The sequence below is a fragment of the Adiantum capillus-veneris genome, chromosome 17 (assembly GCF_014529385.1).
Source record: "Adiantum capillus-veneris isolate H3 chromosome 17, ASM1452938v2, whole genome shotgun sequence".
Taxonomy (NCBI): domain Eukaryota; kingdom Viridiplantae; phylum Streptophyta; class Polypodiopsida; order Polypodiales; family Pteridaceae; genus Adiantum; species Adiantum capillus-veneris.
In genome coordinates this window covers 142,562,151-142,588,715 of record NC_140947.1, presented here as the reverse complement: position 1 = coordinate 142,588,715, position 26,565 = coordinate 142,562,151, and the positions used below count along the sequence as shown (strand labels likewise).

At 43.9% G+C, this 26,565-nt stretch overlaps 1 protein-coding gene across 1 annotated transcript in view; it reads left to right on the top strand.

Moving 5' to 3' along the window:
• Positions 1 to 13,603, top strand: part of LOC147438224 (serine/threonine-protein kinase AtPK2/AtPK19-like) — a 30,656-nt gene extending 17,053 nt beyond the window's left edge. The window contains exons 2-6 of the mRNA XM_086487523.1: positions 11,330 to 11,412; positions 11,487 to 11,607; positions 12,093 to 12,266; positions 12,347 to 12,454; positions 13,122 to 13,603. Coding sequence (XP_086343649.1) covers positions 11,330 to 11,412; positions 11,487 to 11,607; positions 12,093 to 12,266; positions 12,347 to 12,454; positions 13,122 to 13,436 — 801 coding nt within the window. The 3' untranslated portion in view covers positions 13,437 to 13,603. The remainder of the gene's footprint in view (positions 1 to 11,329; positions 11,413 to 11,486; positions 11,608 to 12,092; positions 12,267 to 12,346; positions 12,455 to 13,121) is intronic.
• The last annotated feature ends 12,962 nt before the right edge of the window (positions 13,604 to 26,565 follow it).

Here is a 26,565-nt window from a genome sequence, read left to right as displayed (position 1 = left end):
CCAGTAGTACAGGGCTTTATGACAGGGCAACTTGAGGATGATGCGTTTAAGACTCAGTTAGTTGCCGTGGTGAATGTCTTTTCGCAGCTGGTGCAGAATCCGAGGTTTATGGAATTCTTGCAAGCGCCACCAGTGCAACAGCAAAATAGGCAACCTGCGCCGCGTACGGAGCTTGTTGAAGCTCAAGCCCAGGTACTTCATGAGGCGCAGGAGGAAAGGGAACACTCGCATGTTGCGGAGTCGGGGGCTCCAAAGCAGGTTCCTCCCGTGCTTGAACAGGTGGCTAGAACGCCTATTCCACAGGTTATGCCAGTTCAGCCCGCCACCTTTCAGAGCCAGCATGCTGTTTTGAATGGACAGGGAGCTGGATACCAGGCTATGCACTCAGTTTTTCCACCACCCACGGTACATCCTGGGTATTTCGGGGGTGGATCAGTGTTCCAAAGTATGGCTGGTTATGCGTCTAGAAGTCAGCCGTACATGCCAGGAACAGTGTTCGGGGGTATGCAAGGCATCATGCCAAACCCCATGTATGGTACTATCGGCATGCAGCAAGGTTTCCACGGCAACCAAGGCCAGTTTGGGGTGCCACAGGGTCATTTTGGCATGGCTGGTTTTTCTGGACAGCAGCCAAATATCGCACCTCTTACGCAAAATGTGAATGGCCAAGGCGTGCCGATCATGCCTAGTACAGTGCCCATGTTGCAGACCATTCCGTATGACAACTTGGGGGCACTAGAGAAGCCAAAGGCTTACAAAGAGGGTGGTGCAGCAGTAAAGTTCAGTACCTTCAGTGGTTTCGAGGACAAGACTAAGGCACTCACTTTCCTCCAGCAGTTTGATACAGCTTATGCGGGAGGGAATTTTACAGAGGCCTCGAAGGTCAGGAAAGCTGCCACTTTCTTAAAGGACAATGCGCTTACATGGTGGACGACATTGTTAATGCAAGGACAGGCACCCGCCACTTGGGTTTACTTCAAGCAAATGTTTGCATCTGCTTGGCTATCAAATGAATTTGAAGCCGATGTCTTGACAGATTGGCACCAGCTTACGGCAGCTTCGTGCAAGAGCTTGTTGGAGTACAATAGGAGGTTTTGTAAAGCATTACTCTCAGTGACCTCCTACAGATTTGTGCCACTGACAGAGCAGATAGAGAAGTATTGTTGTGGGCTGCCTAAAGGGCTTCGCGATTACTGTACAAAGAATAGAGTGGCTACCCTTACTCAGCTTATGGAAGTTGCGAACACTGGTCTTGCCTTGTTGAAAGGAGAGGATAGTGGATTTCCGAGCAGTGATAAAGGAGGGCAGCAAAAGAAAAATTCAGCAAAGAAGCCCTTTGTGAAAACGGCTCCTGATGCGTCACAGGGGTCAGAACAAGCCACCAAGGACAAGGATTCAGCTGGGACTTCTGGAGCGCAGGCAAAGAAACAGAAAAGGAAGCCTTTTGTGCGCAAGTCGCTCGAGGAAAAGAAGGTCCTAATGGCTGAAAACAAATGCTTTATATGCGAGCAGCCTGGTCATATTTCTATCCATTGTCCACAAAGGAAAAGGCCAGCTGACTCAGAGGATAAAGAAGACCAGAAAGGCAAGAAGCCAAAACCCACGGCAGGTTTAGTGCCAGACATGGTGGGTGACAGGCCCAGCACGGATGCCAGTGAGTTATGCAGGGCATGGGGTAAAGTTAGAGATCAGACGGCACTCATCTTCTTTGATCCAGGTGCCGAAGCCAACTTTATCTCACCAGAGTTAGCTATGAAGCTCGGCATCAAAGCTGAAGAGATGGGGTACACAGCAGAGGCAGGGTTGGCATGTCCTGGCCACTCAGAGTGTGTTACTCCCATCATTGGAAAACTGCGTCTGCATATTCAGTCGTATGTGGACATTGAAGAGTTTTACATCATGCCGTTGGAAGGTTGTGACGCCTTGTTGGGGATCCCGTGGATGTTCCGAGTGCATGGAGTCTTGGATGCCTACAACAAAAAGATCACTGTACAGCATAGGGGCAAAACTCACATCTTGGATGTAAAGCTTAAAGGAGAGTCAGTCCCTATTGTATCTGCTTCTGCTATCACTTCTGTAATAAAGAATCATCTTTCTGCGTACTTGATTTTTGCACGTGATGTCTCAGATAGTGATCAGTCAAATTTATCTGTGTTAGATAAAGAAAGGTCAGCATTTTTGCAAAAGTTTAGTGACTGTTTTTCTGATTCATTACCGTCGCAATTGCCGCCAGAGAGACCTGAGGACCATCGGATAGATTTGGTGCCAGGGTGTAGCCCACCAAATAGACCTCCCTACAGAGTTAGTGCGGCGCAGCAGAAAGAGATTATGGGCCAGGTTGAGGAGTTATTAGAGAAGGGGCTGATTCAGCCTAGTTCTTCACCCTTTTGCTCCCCAGTGCTCCTAGTGCAGAAGAAGGATGGCTCATGGCGCATGTGTATTGATTACCGTGCGTTGAATAAGAATACCATCAAGAATAGGTTTCCTATTCCTCGCATTGATGATATTCTTGATCGTTTAGAGGGTGCTGCAATTTTCAGCAGGATAGACCTGAAGAGTGGGTACCATCAGATTCGTATAAGCCCAGAGGATGTGCACAAGACTGCGTTTAGAACGACATTTGGTCTTTATGAGTTTCTAGTGATGCCGTTTGGGCTAACAAATGCTCCTGCCACGTTCAACAGAATGATGGACCGGATTTTCCGCTCGCATCAACAGTTTGTTGGAACATTCTTCGATGACATGATTGTGTATTCGAAGAATGAAGAGGAGCATAGGCGTCACTTGACCATTGTGTTCGAAGAGTTGCGCAGTCACAGGTTACTTGTCACTCCTAAGAAAAGTGAATTCTTCCTCGAAGAGATCCACTTTCTGGGCCACATAGTCTCAAAGGATGGTGTTAGAATGGATCCCGCAAAGGTCGAAGCTATCAAGACATGGCCAGACTTGAAGACTGTGCACGATGTCAGCAGCTTCTTGGGATTGTTTTCCTACTATAGAAGGTTTATCAGAAATTTTGCAGAGATAGCATCGCCTCTTCACGCATTGCAAAAGAAAGAGGTCACTTTCAAATGGACCCAAAAAGAGATTTCAGCTTTTAGTCTCTTAAAGGAAAAGTTGACTTCAGATCCAGTTATTGTTTTGCCAGATCTCAGGAAGTCATTTGTGATCCAGTGTGACGCGTGTGGCAGTAGCATCGGAGCAGTGCTAATGCAAGATGGACGGGTAGTAGCCTATGAAAGCCGAATTTTGCAAGGGCCAGAGAGGACTATGCAAGTCTATGAGAAAGAGCTCTTGGCCGTGATTCATGCGCTTTCTAGCTGGAAGCACTACCTCTTAGGTGCTGATTTTGTTGTCCAAACAGATCATCAGACCTTGCGATACTTCTTGACACAGTCAAAGTTATCCGAAAGCATATGCGATGCGCGAACATTCTTTCCATGTTCCACTTCCAGATTATGCATGTGGAAGGCAAGAAGAATGTTGTGGCTGATGCGTTATCAAGAAAGCCACAAATTTCAGCTGTGTCAATTCCTTATCATCATGAGTTAGATGACATGAAGGAACAGTATGCTGATGAAGATTTTGCAAGGATCTTTGAACAGTTACAAGAGGGGCAACATCACGAGCACTACCTCCTCAGAGATGGTTTTATGATGATGCATGGCAGACTTTGTGTCACTAGGCCATTGCGACATAAGGTCATGGAAGAGAGTCATGTCCCATCGTATGCAGGGCATCGTGGCATTGATGCAACAGTTAAAGCGGTAGAGACGTTCTTCTATTGGCCTACCTTGAGGAGAGATGTGGATGCCTTTGTGCGAGCATGCATAGTTTGCCAAAAGGTCAAGTTTGACAGGCAAAAGGCACTAGGGTTGTTACAACCACTGCCGATTCCGGATAAGCCATGGGAAAGCATTGCTATGGACTTTATCTTTGATCTTCCAAGGACGCCAACAGGGAATGATGGTATATGGACCATTATCTGCAGGTTCAGCAAGCAGGCCCATTTTATCCCTGTCAGGAAGAAGATAAAATTTGATCAGATGGCACGCTTGTTCATGTACAATGTGTTTAAGTACCATGGTATGCCACAATCGATTATCAGTGATCGTGATCCTCGCATGACCAGTTTGTTCTGGAGAGGATTGTTTGAGAACATGGGTACTACGCTCAAGTTCTCGTCTTCGTTTCATCCACAAACTGATGGACAGTCAGAAGAGGCCAATTCTACTGTCTTAGATCTGTTGAAATGCTATGTGTCAGATAATAAGGGCAAGTGGGAACAGTATTTGCCTATGCTTGAGTATGCGTACAATAATACGGTGCATTCGTCTACTGGCAAAGCACCTTTTGAAATTGTTGAAGGCGACAAAAAGGTTCCTCCCATTTTGTATACAAAGGACAAGATCTTTGAGGCAGATCGATATGTTGAGAACATGGATGAGATGTATAAGAAGATTAAAGTTGCCTTGGAGAAGACTCAGGCAAAACAGAAAAAGGCTGCTGATCGTCACCGTCGTGAATTGTTGTTATCACTTGGTGATTGGGTTCTGCTAAGGTTCGAAAAGGCAAGGTTAAAGAAGATGAAGGGCAAGGAACGGCTGTTTCCTAAGCTTAGCATGCGATACTATGGGCCTTTTCAAGTGCTTGACAAGATCAGCGATGTGGCTTACAGGCTGAAACTGCTTGATGCGTGGAAGATTCATAATGCGTTTCACGTGAGTCTTCTAAGACCCTTCGTGGGTGATGTGCCAGAAGATATGCCAGTTGAGGATCAGCCAGAAGTTGAGGAACTTGATGAGATCCTCGTACTTGAGCAAGTTTTGGCACATAAGGACAGAAAAGTTAAAGGACAAGTTGCAAGACGCTATTTGGTGAAGTTCAAGAACTATCCACCTATGGATGCAAAGTGGATGGAAGAGCATGAACTGTTAGAGTCACCGAATGTATTGCAGCTTTACCTTGAAGCCTTTGGGTTACAGCCTACTTATGCCCCAACCCAACATGTGCAAAGGAGGGGTAATGATAGAGCTAGTACATCAAATGTACATATGAATTCAGTGCCATAGATGGAAATGGCAAAAGTATGAAGGCCTCATTAAGTCATTTGTATCTATGTATGTTACGACCTTTCTTGCGGATACATGCGATGATAAAAGAGTGTTAATAGCACAAGATCATCAGTGGCGTGTATTTCTGGTATGCAATCGAGGACGTTTGCGATTTCAAGAGGGGGGTATGTCACGAGGACGTGGCAGTTATTAACCATGTCACAGAGATGTGGCAACTGCTAACCTTGGTTGTTGGTTTCTTTCCGATGGGGTTTATTTTATTTGTTTAAGACCCTCTTTTTGAAGTAGCAAACGGTCGGACATTGTATGGCCAATGTGAACGGTAGATTCACCCGCAGACGGGAAGTGGTCGGCACTGGAATTCGTATGGTAAGAGGATGTCTAGGCTCAGAGCAAGATCATATAGGTCTCCCCGTCGCACTTAGCAAGTTGGTGGATACTAGGAAGTGAACTCAATTAAGGCGTAAAGTCAAGGTGGGACTACCAACAAAAAGTATCCGACAGTTGGGCCACATTGCATTTTTGGATGCGGTCCCAATGAGGATAGATGGTCAGAAGACCAGTGGGAGCCCAACGGAAGCATCTCCTAAAATTTAGGGAACTGCTATTTTGGGCCGTGAAATGTGTTCGCGTCATTACCTCCGGTATGACTAGGGGAACACTTTATAACTCTGCCGCGAAGTCAACTGACGCGTCGGTTGGGATATTTTTAAGCAGCAAGCCCGAAACGGGCAAATGCTTGTAAATGCGCCAAGTGTCACATTTTCAGGGACTTGCCTCTTCCAGAAAAATGGGCGTTGAATTTTTAAGCTGGGATGAGCCTCATTTGCAACCTGTCACAGGTTAAGAGCTATGGAGTGCTTTCTTTCCCTCTCATGTACAGTGTGGTGCTAGGAGTGATGCCCTGCACACTACACACTGCTCTCTCTCTCCCCTACGTGCAGTTATGTGATGCCCCACAAGAGGGCTACTCATTTGACTGATGTACAGTTGTGTGGGTTCATGCTTTTGTGTTGAGGCAAGAGCCTCCTTGAGCAGGAACAGGGATAGCTAACTGCTGCTCCAAAGCAGGCACTGGTGAGGGTCATAACCTCACCGTTCAGGTGCAAAATCAGCGCTGTGTATGCGCTGTAAATTCACTGTTTTTCAGCCATACGGACGCCAGGACCATTGGGAATCGTGCCCCATTGGCAGAGGACAGTTAGGGGACTGTTTGGGGCTGAAAACAGGGCAAAAACCAGTAAATACAGCACGCTGAATTTACTGTTTTTGGACAGGAATCAGAGGGTATACGCCAGTGCAAGCGAGTTCCAGCAGGGGAATTGGTTTCGCGCAAGTTTTGGGGCTGTTATGTTGCCGAAATTTGGCCAAATCAAATGGTATCTAGGTGGATACACGTGAAGGATTCCGAGGACCTTACCTTGTAATTTACCCTCCTAAAGAATAAAGAAATACCGAAAGGGGCGCCAATTTTGGGGCCTACAGGTTGTCGGCGTCTGCTCGGAGCGTTCTAGCTTCCGAGCCGTGTGTGTGATCAAGTGTTAATTCCCATTACAAGTTCCCTTTGCAAAGTGCTTTGTGTGTGTGTGTATAAAGTAAAGAATTTCGGGTGAAAGCCGACGTCTACCGCCCTACGGGCCGGTTTCAATGGATAGGATTTTTCGAGAGTACAGACTATTTGTTGGCACTTTATTTGACGATATCATTGTTTTCTCGAAGGATCAGGGAGAACATAGAGAACATCTGCTTGAAGTCTTTCAGGCATTACGAGATCACAAGTTGGTGATTAATGCAAAGAAAAGTGAATTTTTTCGACAAAAGATACACTTTTTGGGACACATTGTGTCAGCAGCAGGAGTGCAGATGGATCCGGCCAAGATAGAGACTATCCGTGATTGGCCCGATTTGAAGAATGTCCATGAAGTTAAAAGCTTCTTGGGATTGTGTTCGTACTAAAGGCGGTTCATTAGAAAGTTTTCAAAGGTTGCTTCCCCTTTGCATATCTTGACACAGAAAGGAGTCCCTTTCTCGTGGGGACCCACAGAGGTGACTGCCTTTCAGACATTGAAAGAGAAATTGACTACGGGACCAGTTTTGACGTTGCCGGATTTGCAGAAGTCATTTGAAGTATATTGTGATGCTTGTAGTCGAAGTCTGGGTGCGATCTTAATGCAAGAAGGCCATGTGATTCCTTACAAGAGCCGATTGTTCTCATGGCCCGAATTGACAACACAGATTTATGAGAAAGAGCTTTTGACGATTATCCATGCTCTTACTCAGTGGCGGCACTCCCTACTCGGAGCGGATTTTACTGTCTTCACAGACCATCAGAGTTTACACTACTTCTTGTCACAGAAGTAGCTATTGAAAAAGTAGATGCGGTGGGCGAACATCTTGTCAGAGTTTCACTTCCGAATTGTCCATGTTTAGGGACAGAAGAACTTGGTGGCAGATGCTTTGTCTCGGAAGCCGTTGGTTTTGGCTATTTCCGCGATTCATCATAGGAGCTTCGAGGATATGGTCGATCAGTATGCTACAGATACAGATTTTGCAGACGTTTTCACACGCATACGGGGTGGGGAAACAGTAGCGGGATATTCCATTCGGGATGGCTACTTGATGAGGAAAACCATGTTGTGCGTTACACAACTATGACGGAAAAGGTTATGACTGAATGCCACTATCCGCCTTTTACGGGTCACCGCGGCATTGCTACCACCTTGAAAGGGGTAGAGAGATACTTCGTTTGGCCGAGACTCAAGAAGGATGTGGACGAGTTTTTGCGCAGTTGCTTGGTATGCCAGAAGGTCAAGTTTGACAGGCATAAGGCACAGGGATTGTTACAGCCTTTACCCATACCCACCCGCCCCTGGGAAAGTATTGCAATGGATTTCATTTTTAATCTCCCGAGAACACAGTGGTCACGATGGTAACTGGACTGCTATTACAGATTTAGCAAGCAAGCTCATTTCATTCCAGTGAAGAAAACAGTCAAGCCGAATTACTTAGCGAGATTGTTTGTGGCCCAGATTCTCAGATTACATGGCATGCCCGAGACGATTGTCTTCGACAGGGACCCCAAATTCACGGGAGGCAATTTGGGAGAACATTGACACGCGGTTGCAGTTCTCGTCATCTTTCCACCCGCAGACTGACGGGCAATATGAGATTGCCAATTCAGTGGTTTTAGATTTATTGAAGTCTTATATCTCAGATCAGAAGACTCAATGGGAAAAGTATCTACCTTCGGTGGAATTTGCCTACAACAACACGGTACACTCTTCGACGGGGAAGGCGCCATTTGAGATTATTGAAGGTGCCCTGAAGGTTCCACCCTTCCTAAGCACGAAAGATAAGATTTTTGAAGTCGATGAGTACACTCGAGACTTGGACACGGCTTTTGCCAAGGTCCTTGAGGCTTTGCAGAAATCTCAAGAAAGACTAGAAAAAGGCAGCAGATCGCCATCGTTGTGATTTGAAATTGAAGGAGGATGATTGGGTGCTCGTACGTTTTGAGAAGGCATGCCTGAGAAAGAAAAGAGAAAGGAGAGGCTTTTGCCAAAGCTTAGTATGCGATACTACGGACCTTGCCAGATCTTCGGAAAGATCAATGATGTCTCCTTCCGATTGAAACTGCTTGACACTTGGAGGATTCACAATGCATTTCATGTGAGTCTCTTGAAGCCTTTTAAAGGTGATGTGTCTGAAGATGGGGAGCCTGATGAGCAACCTGAAGTGGAAGAAAACGAGGAGATCCTTGTTTTGAACAGATTTTGGCACATAAGGACAAAAAGAATAAGGGTAAAGTAAGAAGGCGGTTCTTGGTTAAATTCAAGAACTATCGTGCGTTGAATGCGAAGTGGATGGAAGAGGAGGATCTAGCAGATACTCCTCAGATTGTGAAACTTTACCTTGAAGCTTTTGGTTTAGCATAGTCTACTCCAAATGGAACCCCGAATTCAGCTTGGCCGGAGATCTGGTGCAATGGGTTGCACAAGAGGGGAGTTACTCCGCTCCTTTGTCAATAGATGTGTCGATTTTTGAATACTAGAGTCACTGATGTCTCTTTGAGCTTCAGGGATACTGAGAGCTGACAGTATTCTGCTATATGACTTTATGAAATGGAATTCCGAAGAATATGAAACTGATTTGTTCTTGACTTGTTTAAGTGTAGGAATTGATAGACGAAATGGTTGCAGCATTTTGGTCTGAATGATCTCGATAGACATGGTTGCAATAGGGATTAGTCAATCGGGCATCTATGAGGCCTTGAGTAGATCTAGATGCGATTGCTAATTGCATTGCTGATAAATCATGGTCTGAGATTCGAATGAATGTTGAATGTGATTTGTCATGTATGTCCTGTGATGTCAAGTGATGTCTAGTGATGTCGTGTGATGTGACTATCGCTTGGTACATGTGCTAGATGTGTGTTCCTAGTGCGTCGGTACTAACAGTCAGTGTCTCCTAAGACAGTTTATGGCTTCTGTCTGTTTTGCAGGCGTAATCGAGGGCGATTACAATGCTTTCAAGAGGGGGGTATGTCACAAACTGGTGACATGGCTGCCCAATACACTTTCCCTCTTGGCAATGGACCCCCCGGGAAAGTCTGGTAAATGGTGATGTGCCTGGCTGCCGGAATTTGCGGCGTTTTTCACGCGCTACTGACACGTGACAGTTGTACAAACACCCGCTTTTTGCGGCGCTTTTGGTGGACAGTCTACGGTAGCTTTTGGGCAGATTTAAGCTATGTAGTTTACAAGAGAGAAAAAGCTTTTGCTTTATTTTACCAATAAGCCTTGTGAGAGGAAAATTGGAGGTGCTTTAAATTTTAAAGGAGCTTTTGATTTTCAGCTCTTGGGCTCTGCTTTTAGCATCCCTTGTAAAAATTTAAATATGTGGGCAGGCTCTCACAGCCAGAGCATCTGGACGAAGAGTCTGAGAGTGAGCGCCTGCCTACTCTCGTACTTTGAACACTGATTAATACAAAAAGAAATACCGAAAGGGGCGCCAGTCTTTGGGGCCAATATCTCTAGGCATGGAACTCCGTCGGGCCAGTGTCGAATCAACTGTGAACTGTGAACTGTTTTGAAGTGATTATTTGTGGTGTCGCGGTAGATTCTCGACTTGGAGTGTCCAAGTCTGTTACAGACTTTGCGTCCAGATGCTCTGCAGAGTGAGCCCCCAAGGGCTCTTATAAAATTTACAAGGTATGTAGAGCCCCAAAAACATCAGGTTCAAAAGCACTTTCACCCATAAGCTCTGCTCTCTCATGCTAGCGCCAAAAGTTGCCAGCATAAATCGCGGAAACCCGTACAGGTGAGCATCCGTACGATCTGCATGTCAACGCATTTTACAGAAATTCCTTTCAGGGTTCAAGCTTTTGTCTTTTAGGGTTTCGGGCCCTCTGCCGGTGCTTCATAAGTTCCCTTAAATATCTTTTAGGGTTTCTCTTGTCCACTCAACCATTTCTCTTCTAGCTGGTCAGCCACGTCATCAATTTGTGACACATGTGCTGTCGTTCTCGAGTCATCTTTGCAGAATCTTTGGATTCTACAGAGCTTTCAACAGTTTTTGAACTACATGTTGCCTCCTTTGTTGACTCAGGTTGTTCCTCCTCTTGCACCACAAGGGCTTTAAACCGACAACCTACTCAGTCCTCTATTCCGATTGGAGGAGCTTTTAGAAATATTGTGCAACCCCGTGCAACCACCATTGCCACCACCTTTCTCACCACCACTTTTGGTTACAACGGTTGGAGTCCATATGCCTACCCCTACTATCCATATCTTGGCTTTGCACCGCATCAGTTCAAAGACTTCAAGGAGGGGGATCTATAGTAAAATTTTTCACCTTTTCAAGTGTGAAAGCTAGAAAGAAAGCCGTTTAGTCTTGCAGCAGTTCGACAATATTTATGCCTTGGGGAACTACATTGAAGAATCGAAGATTTCTCGTGCCGCGGGATCTCTCTCTCTCTCTCTCTCTCTCTCTCGCTCTCTCTCTCTCTCTCACACACATGTGTGTGCTTCCTTTGGCTATGAACATGCAGTCAAGGATGATTGCTTTTATTTAAGAGGGTAGTATCTCCGGTCTTGATAGTTTTGGTTTCTCTTGCTTGTTTTTAATACCTATTTACATGTTGACATAACCTTGATATTGTGTTTTGCCAACATAAAAAAAGCACTGTGAATCTAGTGCTATTTGATGGCGTGCATAATTCTCCGTCTTGATGTCACATTGATGATCGATTGCAGACAAAATCAAAATTGTACCTGATTTTAGACTTTATTAATGGGGGCCATCTCTTTTTCCAACTTTACCGGCAAGGGACATTCAGGTATCAAAGTCTGGCTATTATTTGCCCAAATTTCTTGTGATAACCAATTAAAAAATGTGCCGTTATATGTGCAGTGAGGATTTGGCCCGGGTCTACACTGCTGAGATTGTTTCTGCCGTATCTCACCTGCACAACAATGGTATTATACATCGGGATTTGAAACCTGAAAACATTCTCTTGGATGCTGAAGGACATGTAAGTTTTGTGTCTTGGTTTAGTCTTGCCTTTTCAATGACATTGCATAATAGGAAGGCCTTCTGGTCGGAAGAAAATAGTGCTTTACGGTAGCAAGGGTATCGGGGATGCTAGTTTATTTTTGCATTTGAGTTTTTTCGCTGTGTGCATTGTACAACGATGCATATCAATCACCTCAATTTGTTTGCCACTTGAAGTCAATACAAATATAAGTAGAGCCTTAATATTCAAGGCAATATTACCCTGGTATTACACGTGAAACTGACAGAATGATACGAGCGATATTTTTTTTTCATTTGTGAGATAATGGGCTGTTTTGATCAAAATAGTAGCTAGCGTTTGCATCTGAGACTTTGTACTGTATGCAGCTTACTTCGTGATTACATGTTATCTCATTTCCTTTTCTCTCTGAAAGCAACAGCTGTTGGACAAAACATACTCTTTTTTAGAATACTATATTAATGGTGAAAGGTGGATCTTACCAGGTGAAACTGACGGATTTTGGATTGGCTAAGGAGGTGGAGGAGTATGCACAAACAAACTCTTTGTGTGGCACGGTTGAGTACATGGCTCCTGAAATTCTGCTTGCAAAGGGTCATGGAAAAGCTGCTGATTGGTGGAGTATCGGGATTCTACTATACGAAATGTTGATTGGCCAGGTAGGTCTGGCATTGTGTAAGAACCCTCTTTTGTTCTCATGACAGGTGAATTATATTCGTTGTTGGTGTGTTTTTGGCAGCCTCCATTTACTCAGAGGAACAGGCAGAAGCTTCAAGAGAAGATTGTGAAGGACAGAATAAAGCTACCACATTATCTATCCAGTGAAGCTCATTCACTGCTCAAAGGGGTAAGGCTTAGTCTGAAGATGGGCATCATTTTGTGCTTCCCATTCCTGTAATAAGACAGATCGCTTCAAGGGTTTTATAAAAGACCCACTGGGGTAGAGGGAGCCATCTTAGAGTCCCCAAGCTGAAAAATAGTGGTTTTGGGGGGTATTTTGCAAATCTAGTCATTCATTAAATGATACCAAGATTGACATGTCAGAACTCATCTTAGTATTCTAGGTTAGAGAATTCAATTTTTAAGGCTTCTTGAAGGAGTATAGACACTCAAGGCCCAGTGATGGTACACTTTTCAGCAAATGATAAGAGGACACATAAGCAAGATCCCGAGCATATTCTATAATTTTGTCTCTAAATAGGGGGTGTATCCGTTTCCCTATTGGCGCATGTCTCACGATTTTCTCCTCTACCCTACCAAATGCACAACACTGGTATTGTTGCTTCTTAAGTTTGTTTCATGTATGCATTTTATTATCTTTGCTTTTTTTGCTGTGACTGCATTCTTGTGCTTGCTTTCTTAAAACTTTTAATTCTGTACTTCCTCTTCCTTGTGAGTTTCAGTGCACCAATACTACCAATTTTGTGCTGCCCAAAGTCATTGGGTTAATGCTTCTTTCTCCTTGTGTTGCCCAAAGTCATTGGGTTAATGCTTCTTTCTTCTTGTGTTGGCAGTTGCTACAGAAAGATCCTATCAAGCGTCTTGGTAGTGGTACGAATAGGAGTGACGAGATAAAGCAGCATAAATGGTTCAAATGCATCAATTGGAACAAATTGGAGGCACGTGCTATACAGCCAAAGTTCAGACCTGAGGTCAACGGTATAGACTGTATTGCAAACTTTGATGAGAAATGGACCATCCTGCCTGCCCAAGATTCACCAGCTTCTACACCAAAAGCGGATGATGTAGGTTTTTTTACTGGCTATACATATGTAGCTCCCAATACTTGGCTCGGTTTGTTTGAGGAGGCAAATATCAATGACACCTAAAGAATGCATAGGTGCAGCATTCAATGAAGTTGCCTCATTATGTTCATATTGTTTTTTACAGCGTTTTGTCTATATGTTGTTACAAACAAATTTTTGTGCTAAATATATACATACTCAAGGTGTATGTGGCTTAACCCATATACTCTTCCTTCACTGCAAAATTTCAACACATTGCAGTACAGAGTGTCTTACATAATGCAGTACATGGTGTCTTTTTGCTTGTTTTAGCTTTGCTTTCCTAAGTTCTGTATTTTGTTTAGATACATTTCTCACAGAGAAACTTTGAGACTTATCATGGAAGTCTTTATCCTTTTTGAACAAGGGCGCTTACACATCCAAGCGCTGCCGGCCAGTAGGTTTTGAAAATGGCTGGGTCCAGTTTTCACACAGGCCGCCTGCCATATGCCATACTATTATAAAACATAGGTGGTAGCAGCTGGATGAGATAGCCTAGTGGTTGAGGCATTCGTCTATTCCTGGAAGGTCCAGGGTTTAATCCACATGGGCGCTGGATTTTCTTTTGGGGGAGGACGCTCGAGGCAGCCCTTTTTTCCCGGATCCAGTAAAAGACTTCTGCTTGGCATCCATGTTAGCTCACAAGTGTGAGCGCCATTTTTGGGCGCATATTATGTGAAGTACCTAAGTTTCACATATTACCAGTTAAATTGCTATGAAGCTACATGATTTTGAATATCTCAGCATTCATAAAATTCTTAAGAGGAGTAACTGTTTGTGCAGTGCAAGATTTTCTCAGCGAAGTCATCTTGGTTGCATTGAAGTTGTCTTTTCCGGCTTGGTCATTGACAGTTGTATACATTTTGTCAGTTGGCAACTTGTCTGATAGGAGCGAGTCTACTGAGTGCTCGTTGTAAAACACTGCTTGTTCCTTTTGTATTGCAGGTGATGGTTGTTGGTTGACATGTAGGTGATAGTATTATGTACAGATACAATCAAGTGCATTTGACAGAAAGTATAAGGTTTTCACAACGATGTATCCGTCTTTCTGTTAAATGCATTTGCACTGCCAGTATGGCAGGCTTTAATTATATGTGCATTACTTGTGCTTGCAAAAGTCGCGTTCCGAAAGAAGCCAAAAAGGAGCTGTGGTGTATGTTATTACTCATCTGACGAAAAGAGGAAGAAGCCATCAGAGTTATATACGGAAGTTGCCTTTAACCTAAATGGCCATACTACTCACAAAGGGGTAACTCAGAACAAACATGACATTGAATTGCAAGTGCACATGCACAAAAGATGCATGACTTGCATGGTGTTTCATCCTACTTTGGTAAGATAGTAGATTACTTTTCTGTTTGTTAATAGGTGTGAAGGTTCTAGCAGCCATATTCAGGTTGGTTCGAAAGACTATGAAAGCAAAAAGTAGACCTTTTCATACTAAGTTGATGATTTTTCTGTTTGGTAATGGATGTAAAGGTTCTAACCATATGACTATGAAAGCAACAAGGAAACCTTTTCCATATTAAGCTAGGGTATCTTCTCTCATGAGACTAACTAATCGAACTCCTCGGAATTATGTCAAGGGTTGTCTTTAAGAGAATCGATGTTTCTTGTAAAAGTGTTGCGACAATAAACAATGCAGCCATATTGTCTCTTCAATGTGTTTCACATGCTTAGGTGTATGATTATGTGCAAGAACTAGCTATGATCTCATCTCTTGAGCATCAAGTAAACATTGCAAAAAAGGATGTTTCAGATAACACACCCCCCCCCCCCCCCCCCCCCCCCCCGGGGCGGTGCATCCACCTCAAAATGTGTATTGTAGCCCATGAGCTCATCGAAAGGGCTTTTTATAACTCCAAAGAGTAACAGAACTACATTTACAAGTGGGATTAAAAATAGAATCTTGAAAAATAAAAGATTGTGGAGGAAAAAGGGTGATTTAAGTCATGGTGAAAGGAGGGATTTTGAAATTACCTCTTGAACACGAGTGCAATAGGGGATTTTGAGGTGGACACATGGGATGTCTCCTAGCCATACAAATATTTGTTGTGCACTTTTACTTTACCCTACCGCCCTAAATGATCTTGAACCTTCAGATAGAGAAGTTGTTTGCACATATAGCCTTCTCTCTCACGAATGGTTTAGATCTCTTCATTAATCTTCATTAACTATTCATTTAACAAATGTTAGCCTAAAAATTGATCAATGTGTTAAATAGCTCATTTAGCCACTAACATTTTGTGATGATTTAGGCTCTTGTTCAATAGCCCTACAAGCAGAACTTGCTTGGCTTGACTTCCTCTTGGAGGACTATCCCTACTAACAAGACACCATGAGGTGGTGGTCCTTGCAATCTATCAATGTGATTGCTACAACATACAATAGCTTCTACAACGTGGATTGTTGTGGTTGAATTTCCTTGTTATGGAGGACACTTGTGGCACAGATTGCTTAATCTGATCTTCCTAGAGTTCTTTGTGGATCAATTACCTAGCCACTTTGGGTTGCTAGTTAGAAACAAGCTCTTTTGGCCTTGAGGTATTATGATAAGAAGCACAATTGTATTCATCATAAAATGGAAATCCACCTTGATCTTTGACCTACTCATAAATTGAAGGATTTTGGTTTTGATGAAACTTAATGGGTATAGTTTTGCCTAACACGTCAAAATATCACAGTGGAATTAATTTATGGAAGGAGAATTTTCCCTTAAGAAGATTCTTTAGAGGAGAACCGTAGGTAGTGCATGATTGATTTCATTTAATCATTTACACATCAAAACATCGAATCATGCACAGGACTTGGAGAGAACAACACCTTAAGATTAACAACTTGTTGAGGACCGGATTTGCTTGGAGCCGCCGGTCCCCCTTCCATGAGGATTTTTAATTATAATTCTCTCAATGAGAGATCTGATTATAATACAAGCTTGTGCTCTTGAAAAGTTTCCTTGAACCAATGAAGATGAGTAGTTTCATGATTCCATGGTGTAACACTCCTTCCCAAGCCCTAAGCACCCTAGTGAGGAGAAAGAACTTCGGGGATGGAGATAGATGAGAGTGAAGAGAAATATTTTTCAAGAAAAGTAGTAGTAATTTGTTATGTGCTTACTTCATGAGCAAGCCCGTAGCATAGCTAGAAGAGTAGAGAAGAAGAAAAAGAAGTTTCAAGTATTTAATTGCTCGGATTTGCATCCACAGCCAATTCTTGAGCATAGAGACCATCTCTTGAACTCCCATATGAGAGGGAGAGAGAGAAAAGGCTTGCTTGGCCACAAGGGACACATAAGAGAGAGTGTGAGAATGAGTGAGAGAGGGGAAAAATTCCCCCGAGCCCCCTCTTTTTTCCTTTCCCCCACTCGCCAAAAATTCTCAAAGTAGAATATTACATGGACAAATCACAAGTGAATGCTTAAAGTGTAGCTTCATCATCTGCTAACACATGTCCCCCCCCCATCCCCCCTGCTATTCTTGAAAGATTTTTTCCTCGTCCTTTTGACTTCGTCTTTGGCAAGTGTACACACACGCACACACACACACGCGCGCGCGCGCGCGCGCACACACACACACACACACACACACACACACACACACACACACACACACACACACACACACACACATACAACAACTTAATTTTTTGTTTCTTTTTTGTTTCCTCGCAAAGGTTACTATGTACCTTAGATTAATTGACTAAAAATTTCATATGGTATATTTTTTGGGGGGACATACCTCTCCCGTCTATCCTTACATGGGTACCCACCCCTAGGCCTATTATGCATAAAATGTCGCCTTCATGAATACCCTAACTTTTCACGCCCTTGCTCTATTTGTCTTGCTTGACTGTATTACCATACACCGCAGCCTACTGCGTACATGCAATCTCTCTCCCTCTCAACGCGAGCAGGAATAGCTAGGTTCACGCCCTTACTCTATTTATCTAGCTTGACTGTATTACCATACACCGCAGCCTACTACGTAAACCTACATGCAATCTCTCTCCCTCTCAACCCCCATTACGAGAGTAGAGGCATGAAGCTGCTTGAATCAGATCGTGGGGCGTCTACTGACGTTGAGCAAATCAAATGGCCTATAAAAAGATGAGGGCGTTTTGAGCCCCTCACTTGGTCTGTGGGTATTCTTTCTCTGCGTGTGTTTTTCAAAGTGAGGTGTGAGAGCTTTGATACTGTGCCGCAATGGAGGTTGTTGAACTACCAATTCAGGTCGGTGCGATTACTATGATAAGTCTCGGTATTGTCTGCTATTTGCGCAGTTATCGATTGGATTTTTACTGGTTTTTTGTTGAAATATTATGCCGGGAATACATACTGTGCATGAACCGATTCATTGTAGAAAAGTCTTTTTGGATACTATGGCACAATTGCATATTGTGCATAAAATAGGATGGGTCATTTTTTTGCTAATGCAAGTAGTTATCGACTAGCTTTAAAAAAGGTTTTTGTTGATATTGTACCGTGACTGAATACTATACATAAACTGGGTGTTTGTAGAATGGTTGGTAAAAATATTGGCTTGCAGTATTGAATTTTTTTCCTGATAAAACTGGTGATGTTCATTGAGGGGATTACTGATCTTGTAATCTATAAACTGATCACGCTGAGAACTTATGGTATTCTGGTTTTGTGATGGTAGGATATTGGTCTTTTCATTATTGTGGGCTATGACCCAAAAACAATTGGTAAGCGTGTGTATTGCATTATGGTTAAGGCTTCTAGATATCCTTGCTTAATCTAAATCCTGGGGCTAGGTAATGCTGTGGTTGAACAGTAAAATAAAGAAGATCTTTGGATACTGGGTATTACAGCGAGACTGGTATATCTTGATAAACGTAACTTTTTTGGTTTTTTCCTTTGACACTAAATAAATGGTAAAGTTGACCCCGAAGGACGATTATTCTAAGAGATAAGCTGTGGGGAATATGGATTGATAAAACATTGATTACATGTTCATATCCGCTTAAAAAAAATAAATTTTAAAGTCATTTTCTAAATGTGAAAAGTAGTTTAAGCTAGGATTGAATTAGCAGATTTATCTCTTTAACACAACACATACTGAAGGACATAAGTTGGATTGGATATGCCCATGTGGGCCTGAAAGTTTTGGTCTTTACTTAAGCCAAAATTAATGCTTTGGACATATCTCAAGTTGTTAAATTAGTTCACTTTATGCTTTACGATACTTAGGATTTTGGGCCTGAAAATATGGCAAAACAAAATGTGGAAAATTAACCTATGGGTTAGAATAGAACACTTGGATCAAAAGGGGTAATGGACTTTTGATCAAAATGATATGTATGTTAAATATCTACTTAAGGACTTATAAAACATTGGGATATATAGAAACCATACATACAATTACTACTACCAATAAATGAAATAATAAAGATTTTTCACATTTGAAAAGAGTTGAAAGAGAGGAACACTTTGGACATTGGTTTTAAGTTAAAAAGAGTTGTAAGTTGGACATGGATAACAACTGATATAGTCCATTGACACCTGTAATACACATCTAAAACTAACGAATCTGTTATCTTGTTTGGATGAATGCAGGTGAGGACTCTATCCTTTCTTGGATTTTTTTTTGGCTTAAAGCTATTGTCTGTCAGATACTACACTTGCTCCTACCACTTGGGAAGCAATTCTTTATTGGATCAATATCATTGTATACTGGAATGTGGCTTCATTGTCATATGCCATGTACAAAGATAATTCTAAGACTGAGTTGTTTTTGTACTAATTTTTACCTTTTCTCTAAAGGCAGCTATCTTTTGAATGTAAAAGTTCATTTATATCTTATTATATAAGTTAAAACAACTACACACACACACACACACACACACACACACACACACACACACACACACACACACACACACACACGTGTCCAACTTTCCATAAAGCAAGTGTTAACTACTTTGGACATGTGGCCTAGCCAAACTTGGAAGAGAAGGAAACTTTCGAAATAGGGAAGGGCTGATCTTACCTTAGTTTTTTGCTTTTTCCTTCCATTAATTAAAAACCATACTCTTAGCTTCAATTTAACTAGCTCTTATGCAAGACCTTTGCACTATCATTTGAAGGCTCTATGAAGCTGACGCGGGCTAGAGTCTACCTGCTAATTTATGACCTGCTAAATTAGGATGGACTTGGTAAAAATTAAACTTACCCTTGGACTTTGGAACTTCAACTCCCATGAAAAACCTTAGCACAGTCCTTTGGAGATTCTATGAAGCTAGTTTGAAACCTGCTATTTTTTTTTTCCAAGAAAGATCATGCTATTAATAAAACTGCCCATAGGGCTACAACCACCTCTACTAGAGTGGGCTACATAAAAAACAAGGGGAGACTCTCCTAGTGAGAAGACAAATATGTAAAATGGGGACTAAATCACAAAATGGGTGGAGGAAAGAGCCACACAGGTGGACGGTAGTGCCATCTGGATGCACCCTGGACCATGGTGAAGAAAGACCTTGGGTGCCAGAGTCGCAAGAAAGCCTCTCCGCGCTCCCACATGCAGTCGGAGTTTCCCTGGAGCCTCTCAAACTGACCTTTGAGAGTGTGAATCAGCTCCAACCAAAAATAACGAACAGTCTCTGCCGATGGGACAGGGCGAGCCTCCAAGATGGGGAAGCAATGAGGCCGCCAAATTGACCACAGTGTTAGGCCACAGACGGGTGCCCAACACCTCTCTCACTGCACCACTCGTGGGGGGTAGCTCTATGGAAAGCTGGAGCGTAGGTCGACCCCCCTGGATCACTATCATCCTATCGATGGAATCCAATCCAAAATGGAGCACAGGCCCCGTGAGAGTGGACCATGCTGCAACACCCCAAGTGTACTATTGAGTGTGGAAAGAGCCGGCATAAGTCAAAGAACCCCAAGCCAAACCTGTTGTGCCATGTGGCAGTCCCACAGACAGTGCCGTTGACTCTCCAAACGATGGCCACAAGCTACACAAGCTATCGAAAAGTCATTGTGTACTAGCCATCTCCCAACTGCTGTAGCTCTGTGTGCAACAAGCCACTGGAGCATAGTGACTCTCATTGATTTTTTGGAGTCCCACAACCGCTCCCAAAAACCTGACAAGAAATCAACTGTGAGATCCTTCTCCTACCAATGAAGTGCTGCAGCAGGACAAGCCTCTGTTCTTGCTGCAAGTATGTGGCACCCCACTTGAATTGTGTACTGAAAGAAGGGGATCCTAGGGTGATCAATTGAGGAGAAAGGGTCTCTCCAAAACCACTCTCTTGGGTCCCACTACACTCGTGGGAGAGGGCAGCCCAAGCCCAAATCCGCCAGTGGCTTGCTGCTGGGTTAGGATATATGATAGAGGTCCTCCCACAGATGCCCAAAACTTGTATCCTTTGAATGCAACACTCTGCAACCCATGGAGCCTCTACTGAGACTCTGTGAAGGCAACCCTCTCGCTGAACCTCAAAGAACATGTTGGGTACGGACTCCGAGCAAGCTTGAACTGTGATGAGGACCTCCAATCATGTGGTGAAGGCTCCCATCCATCTGGGAGCTTATATCTCTAGAGGGGTGAGCCAATCAGTTGGTAAAGCCTATGTAATGTATTGGCACATACTTTGCACCCTCCTCATGCCTCGTAGCTGGAGGCTCTGGGCCTCATCAGACAAACCTTTAAACTGGAGCCAGTCACCGAGAGTGTGGGCTGGACACTCTACCATGAGACCCCAAGAAACATGAGGCCTACTACCAACCATGTGGCCTCTTTGAGTGCTAACCATGCGGTTCCAAACAAGGGACTGGGTCTCAAGTGCTCCTCCATGTAAGTCGGCTGATGCTACTCTAGGCCACTCCTCAACTACTCCGAAGACCTAAGCGGGCTCACAACAAAGCGATCCTCCAACCTCCTTTTCAGACCAACTCTGTGCATCATTGTAAAAATCCACTTGATGGAAGGGCTCCAAGGGCCTCCTACATGAGGCACTCAAGCTCGAAGCCGATGAAGCAAGAACTCTTCCAAGGCTCCTCCCTTGCAAGCAGTCCTCTTACCACAAACTTCCCAAGAAGAGCTCTGCTCTGCTGTGCTGTGTCGATGATCCCCAACCCCCCTTGAGAACATGGTAAGGTGATGACTTGCCAAGCTACTTTGGGTCGGGCTAGCTGGGTGTCGTGCCCTGACCAAAGAAAATTCATGACGAGCCTCTCCAGCTGGCTGGTATAGGAGCTCGAGAAGATCCAACAAGACGTGATGTACCACATAGTAGCCAAGACAGGAGGAGGGGAGTAGTCTACTACTTATGGGTCAACCTGACAACCCAAATAGCGAATTGGAGTCCTTGGGGAAATCTACCTAAGACCCTCACCTGACAACCAATCAGGCATAGGAGCACTGCCAACCCAGAAAGCTAGTCTTCCTCGAGTTGATCAGTGCGCCTAATGCACACTAAAACACCTCAAGAGCCTGCTCACACCTGTGTAGATTGGCCTCTTGGCCCTCCAAGTACAAGGCTGAGTCGTCGGCAAACTCAGCGTCCAGTAGCTTGTCTCCCCTAATATGTAGCTCTAAACCACGAAAGCCAACTGGCATGAAGTCAAAAATTTGCTCATCGTCTCAACACAAAACAGAAAGAGGAAGAAGGCTAGAGGGAAACCCTGTTTGACCGGATGTGTGAGCATGAAGCATTCCCCTCTTCCCCTTCCAAAGAGCACCTGACTGTGTGCACGTCTGTATAGAGTTGACACACCTCTGATCCAAGCATTTGAGAAACCCATTCTGCATAGAGTGTCTTCCATGAAGTCCTAGTCAACTCTATCGTAAGCCTTCTCAAAATCGAGAAGCAGTTTCACCAGATCCTCTCCTTAAAGATGCCCGAGGGCAAACGCCTCCCAAAAAGTGAGATGTTGTTAAGGATACTATGCTCCTTGACAAAACCTACCTGGGTCCCATGTATCATGTTCTCTAGTTGTGGTTGAATCCTCAAGCTTAGAGCCTTTGCTAGAATTTAATAGGTTGAGTTGAGGACGGTGATGGGTTGCCACTGTCGAATCTCATCCAAGGATCATCCCTCCTTGGAAACAAGGTAAATCAAGCCCTCACTTATGCTGTCGGCATCTCTCTAGTGCGCAAGATTTATTAAAATGAGCTGCAAAGATTTGAATCAAGCAAGTCCCAATACTCCAAGAAGAAGCTGGGAGTCAAACCATCCTCCTTTGGACAACTACCTTGGGGGAGTGCTCTGAGGGCCTCATGGAGCTCCTCTGGCTGGAGGGGCAAGGCATCTGTACCCAAAACTACTCTCTGCATGCATCCTAATGCTCTGAATGAGGCTCAACTGACATCAAATAGCGATAAAAGTCAATAGCAATTGCACACATATCCTCAGGCTCTGAAGCAATTGACCCGTTGGGTCTCCTTAACTAGCTGACACTGGTGTGCGCATGTCGGGTACCCACTGTCTCACAAAACTTCCCAGTAACTTTGTCACCCACCTCAGTTCACTGAGATGCCTTCCAAACGAAGGAAAACTCATGACTCCTCTCCTCAATGCTAGCTAGATCCTGTCGAGCCTATTGCATATGCTCCTCCAACCAAGGACTGATTGGGTGATGCTTCTGCATCCTCTACAAGGAAACAACACCCCATCGGAGACACTTCTCCTCCTCTCTGGTTTCAGCCAACCAAGCTACAAAATCTTGGAGGAAGAAGCAACTAAGCTCAATAAGTCCACATGACACTCTACTAGCCGGGGTGTCCTGCATGTCCAAGCTCTCTGTCCAAAGTACCACCAATCGCTATTTAAGCTATGGATCCAGCAAGATCCTCTCAGGGATTCAGAACATCTTGCTCCCCCTCCTTTGTCCGTCTGTCATAGTGAGGATCATGTTGGAATTAGGGTTGCTGAGAAACACACACATCTTGGAGAAGACGAAGGAAGCTCAAGGCACACAATAGAGAGTGTGTTACTTAGTGTGCAATGGAAAGATAGATAGCCCTAGATGATGGGCGTATATACAATGCACGGGGGAAAAAACCTCCTAAAGAGGGAAAAAATGCCCCGGCGGTCCTAGTGTGTTCACACACATCACTACCACATGTATATGGTAACAAATCCCCCCTGGAGTGATGCGGTGAACGAGAGCTGGCACATGAGTAAAGGGAAGTGCCATGTCCTGAGGACAGGATCAGTCCACAAAGGGGAGTAAGCCCAAAGCTTTGCGGAAAGCTTCAAGCTTCTCACGAGACAATGCCTTTGTGAAAAGATCTGCAAGGTTGTCCTATGTTGGCACATAAGCCAAGCTGATATCTCCTGCTGAGAGCCTCTCCCTGACATAGTGGTAATGAGCCTCAATGTGCTTTGTGCGAGCATGAAAAACTGGGTTCCTCGCAACTGCCAATGCGCTCTGACTGTCAATGTAGATAGTGTTGGCAGTGTCCTGTCCAACACCCAAATCAGCCATAAGGCTTCTGAGCCATACACACTCAACTGTAGCTGTGAAGACTGCCCTGTACTCAGCCTCACAACTCGAAGTGGCCACAGTAGGTTGCTTCTTGCTCAACCATGATATACATGAACTGCCAAGCATGAAACAAAAACCACTTGTGGACACTCGCGTGTCAAAACAACCAGCCCAATATGAGTCCGATAAAGCATGTAAGTCTGGCGGCAATGATCCCCCATTGGGATAAAACAAGCCAAGATGTAAAGTGCCACTAAGGTAGCGGAAAATCCTCTTGACAGCCTGCCAATGCTTAGACCCTGGGCTATGCATAAATTTGCTCACCTGTGAGACTGCAAACTGAATATCCGGCCTCGTGTCGCATACATAAATGAGGCAGCCAACAGCAGCTTGGTAAAGAGTGACATCAGCAGGATCGCCAGCATCATGTAGACTCAACTTCAAACGTGTTTCCATGGGAGTGGCAATAGGTTTGCAATCCTCAAGTCCAAACTTACATAGCAATGTCTCTATGTAACTTTTATGACACAAGGAAATACCACCATCACACTGCTTAAACTGTATACCCAAGTAATGATGCAACAGCCCCAAATCTTTCATCTTGAAAGTAGCATTCAAATCAGCCTTAAATTCAACAATATGTCTCTCATTTAGTCCAGTGATCAGCAAATCATCAACATAAAGAACCGCGATGAGAAATACATCACCCTCATGCTTTATATACAATGTGCTTTCTGTTGGACTGTTACGAAAGCCTTGTTTGACCAAATGAGTGTCAGCTTTCTCATACCAAGCACAAGGAGATTGCTTCAACCCATACAAAGCCTTGTTACATTTGCACACTTTGTCCTCTTGTCCTTTTATGACAAAACCGCGAGGCTGCGTTACATAAACTTCCTCAAATATGTCACCATTCAAGAAAGCAGTAACAATGTCTGATTGATGTACATCCCAACCAAAATGAGCTGCCAATGCACATAGAAAACGCATAGTAGTCATACGACAAGTGGGAGCAAAAGTTTCTTCATAATCTATGCCTTTTTGCTGTGCATAACCTTTTGCAACAAGTCGAGCCTTATGGCGATCAATCTCACCATCCGGTTTGCGTTTCAACTTGTAAACCCACTTCGTACCAATGGCCTTTTTGCCGGGAGGCAAATCACATAAATTCCATGTGTCATTTTCTATAAGTGCGTCATATTCTGATTGCATGGTAGCCATCCAATTTTCTGAATTCTGTGCTTCATCAAAAGACAGAGGCTCCTCAACATCATGTAAACTAGACAGAGCCAAAGCATAACAATCTGATGCATAAGATGCATGGCGAGAGCCTGAATGAGTACGACTAGACAAAGGTGCATCCAATTTACTGTCACACAAAGTGTGCACCAGCCATTTTGGCATACCTCTAGCCTGCTCATTTTCAGCCCTTTCCTCATCAAGTACATCATGTACATCTGCATCAGTAATAGGCTGATCTAAAACATTTTCAGAAACCCCCATAGGCTGTACATTTGCCTCATTGGAACTTACATTCATATTTCCACCATTGAAAAGAGGCAACAAAGTGTCATAAATGTCCTGTGAGCTTACATTATTGTCTCTAGTACATGACAGCAAGGGCTGAACAGAATCTTCCACAAACACTACATCCCGAGAAACCAGAATACGTTTTGTTTGCGGATGATACAACCTGTAACCTTTGCTTTCAGCACTATAACCAACAAAAATACATTTGACAGCTTTATCATCCAATTTTCTGCGCTGCACTTGTGGCACCAAAGCATATGCGAAACAACCAAAAACACGCATGTGCTCAATAGAAGGTTTTCTATCATGCCATGCTTCATATGGAGTAATAGACTGCAAAGCTTTCGTAGGACACCTGTTAAGTACATAAGTGGCACACATAATGGCCTCAAGCAAAAAAGAATGCGGCAAAGCTTGACTTTTGACCATACATCGTGCCATTTCCGTCAGTGACCTGTTTTTCCTCTTAGCAACACCATTTTGCTGAGGTGTATAAGGCACTGTACATTGGTGTTTTATCCCACGACTAGCCAGAAATGCATTAAATTCATGAGACATGTACTCCCCCCCTCGATCGGAATGGAGGGTGCCCATAGTACATTTCGAGACATTTTCAGCCATAGCCAGAAATTGTTTGAAGCACATAAAGACTTCGGACTTCGCTTTAAGCGGAAATACCCATGCATGCCTGGAGTAATCATCAATGAAAGTCACGAAGTACAGGTAATTGCCCACGGACGGAGTTTGCATGGGCCCACAAACATCACTATGCACAAGCTGCAACCTGCATGTGGCCTGAATTGAACCATCCTTTGGAAACTTAGAACGCTGCATCTTACCCAAAATACAGCCTGCAGAAACATGTTTGACAGGTGCTTCAAGAGGCGGCAAAGAAGCAACCATATCAGATTTCTGCAAACGCAGCAAACTGGCAAAATTCAGATGACCAAAACGTGCATGCCAAAGTTTTGCATCTGAAATAGCCCTTGAATCTACAACAACATTTGCAAAGTTTTGTCCACACTTGTCATACAAAGTGAGCTTATACAGCCCGCGGCACAAAAGCCCAGATGCAACAATTTCATCACCAAAACTGAGATCATGAACTGTACATCTGTCATCCACAAATTTGACTACAAGTCCAAGTCTAGCAAGTGCGGATACAGACAAGAGATTCTTCTTGATCCCAGG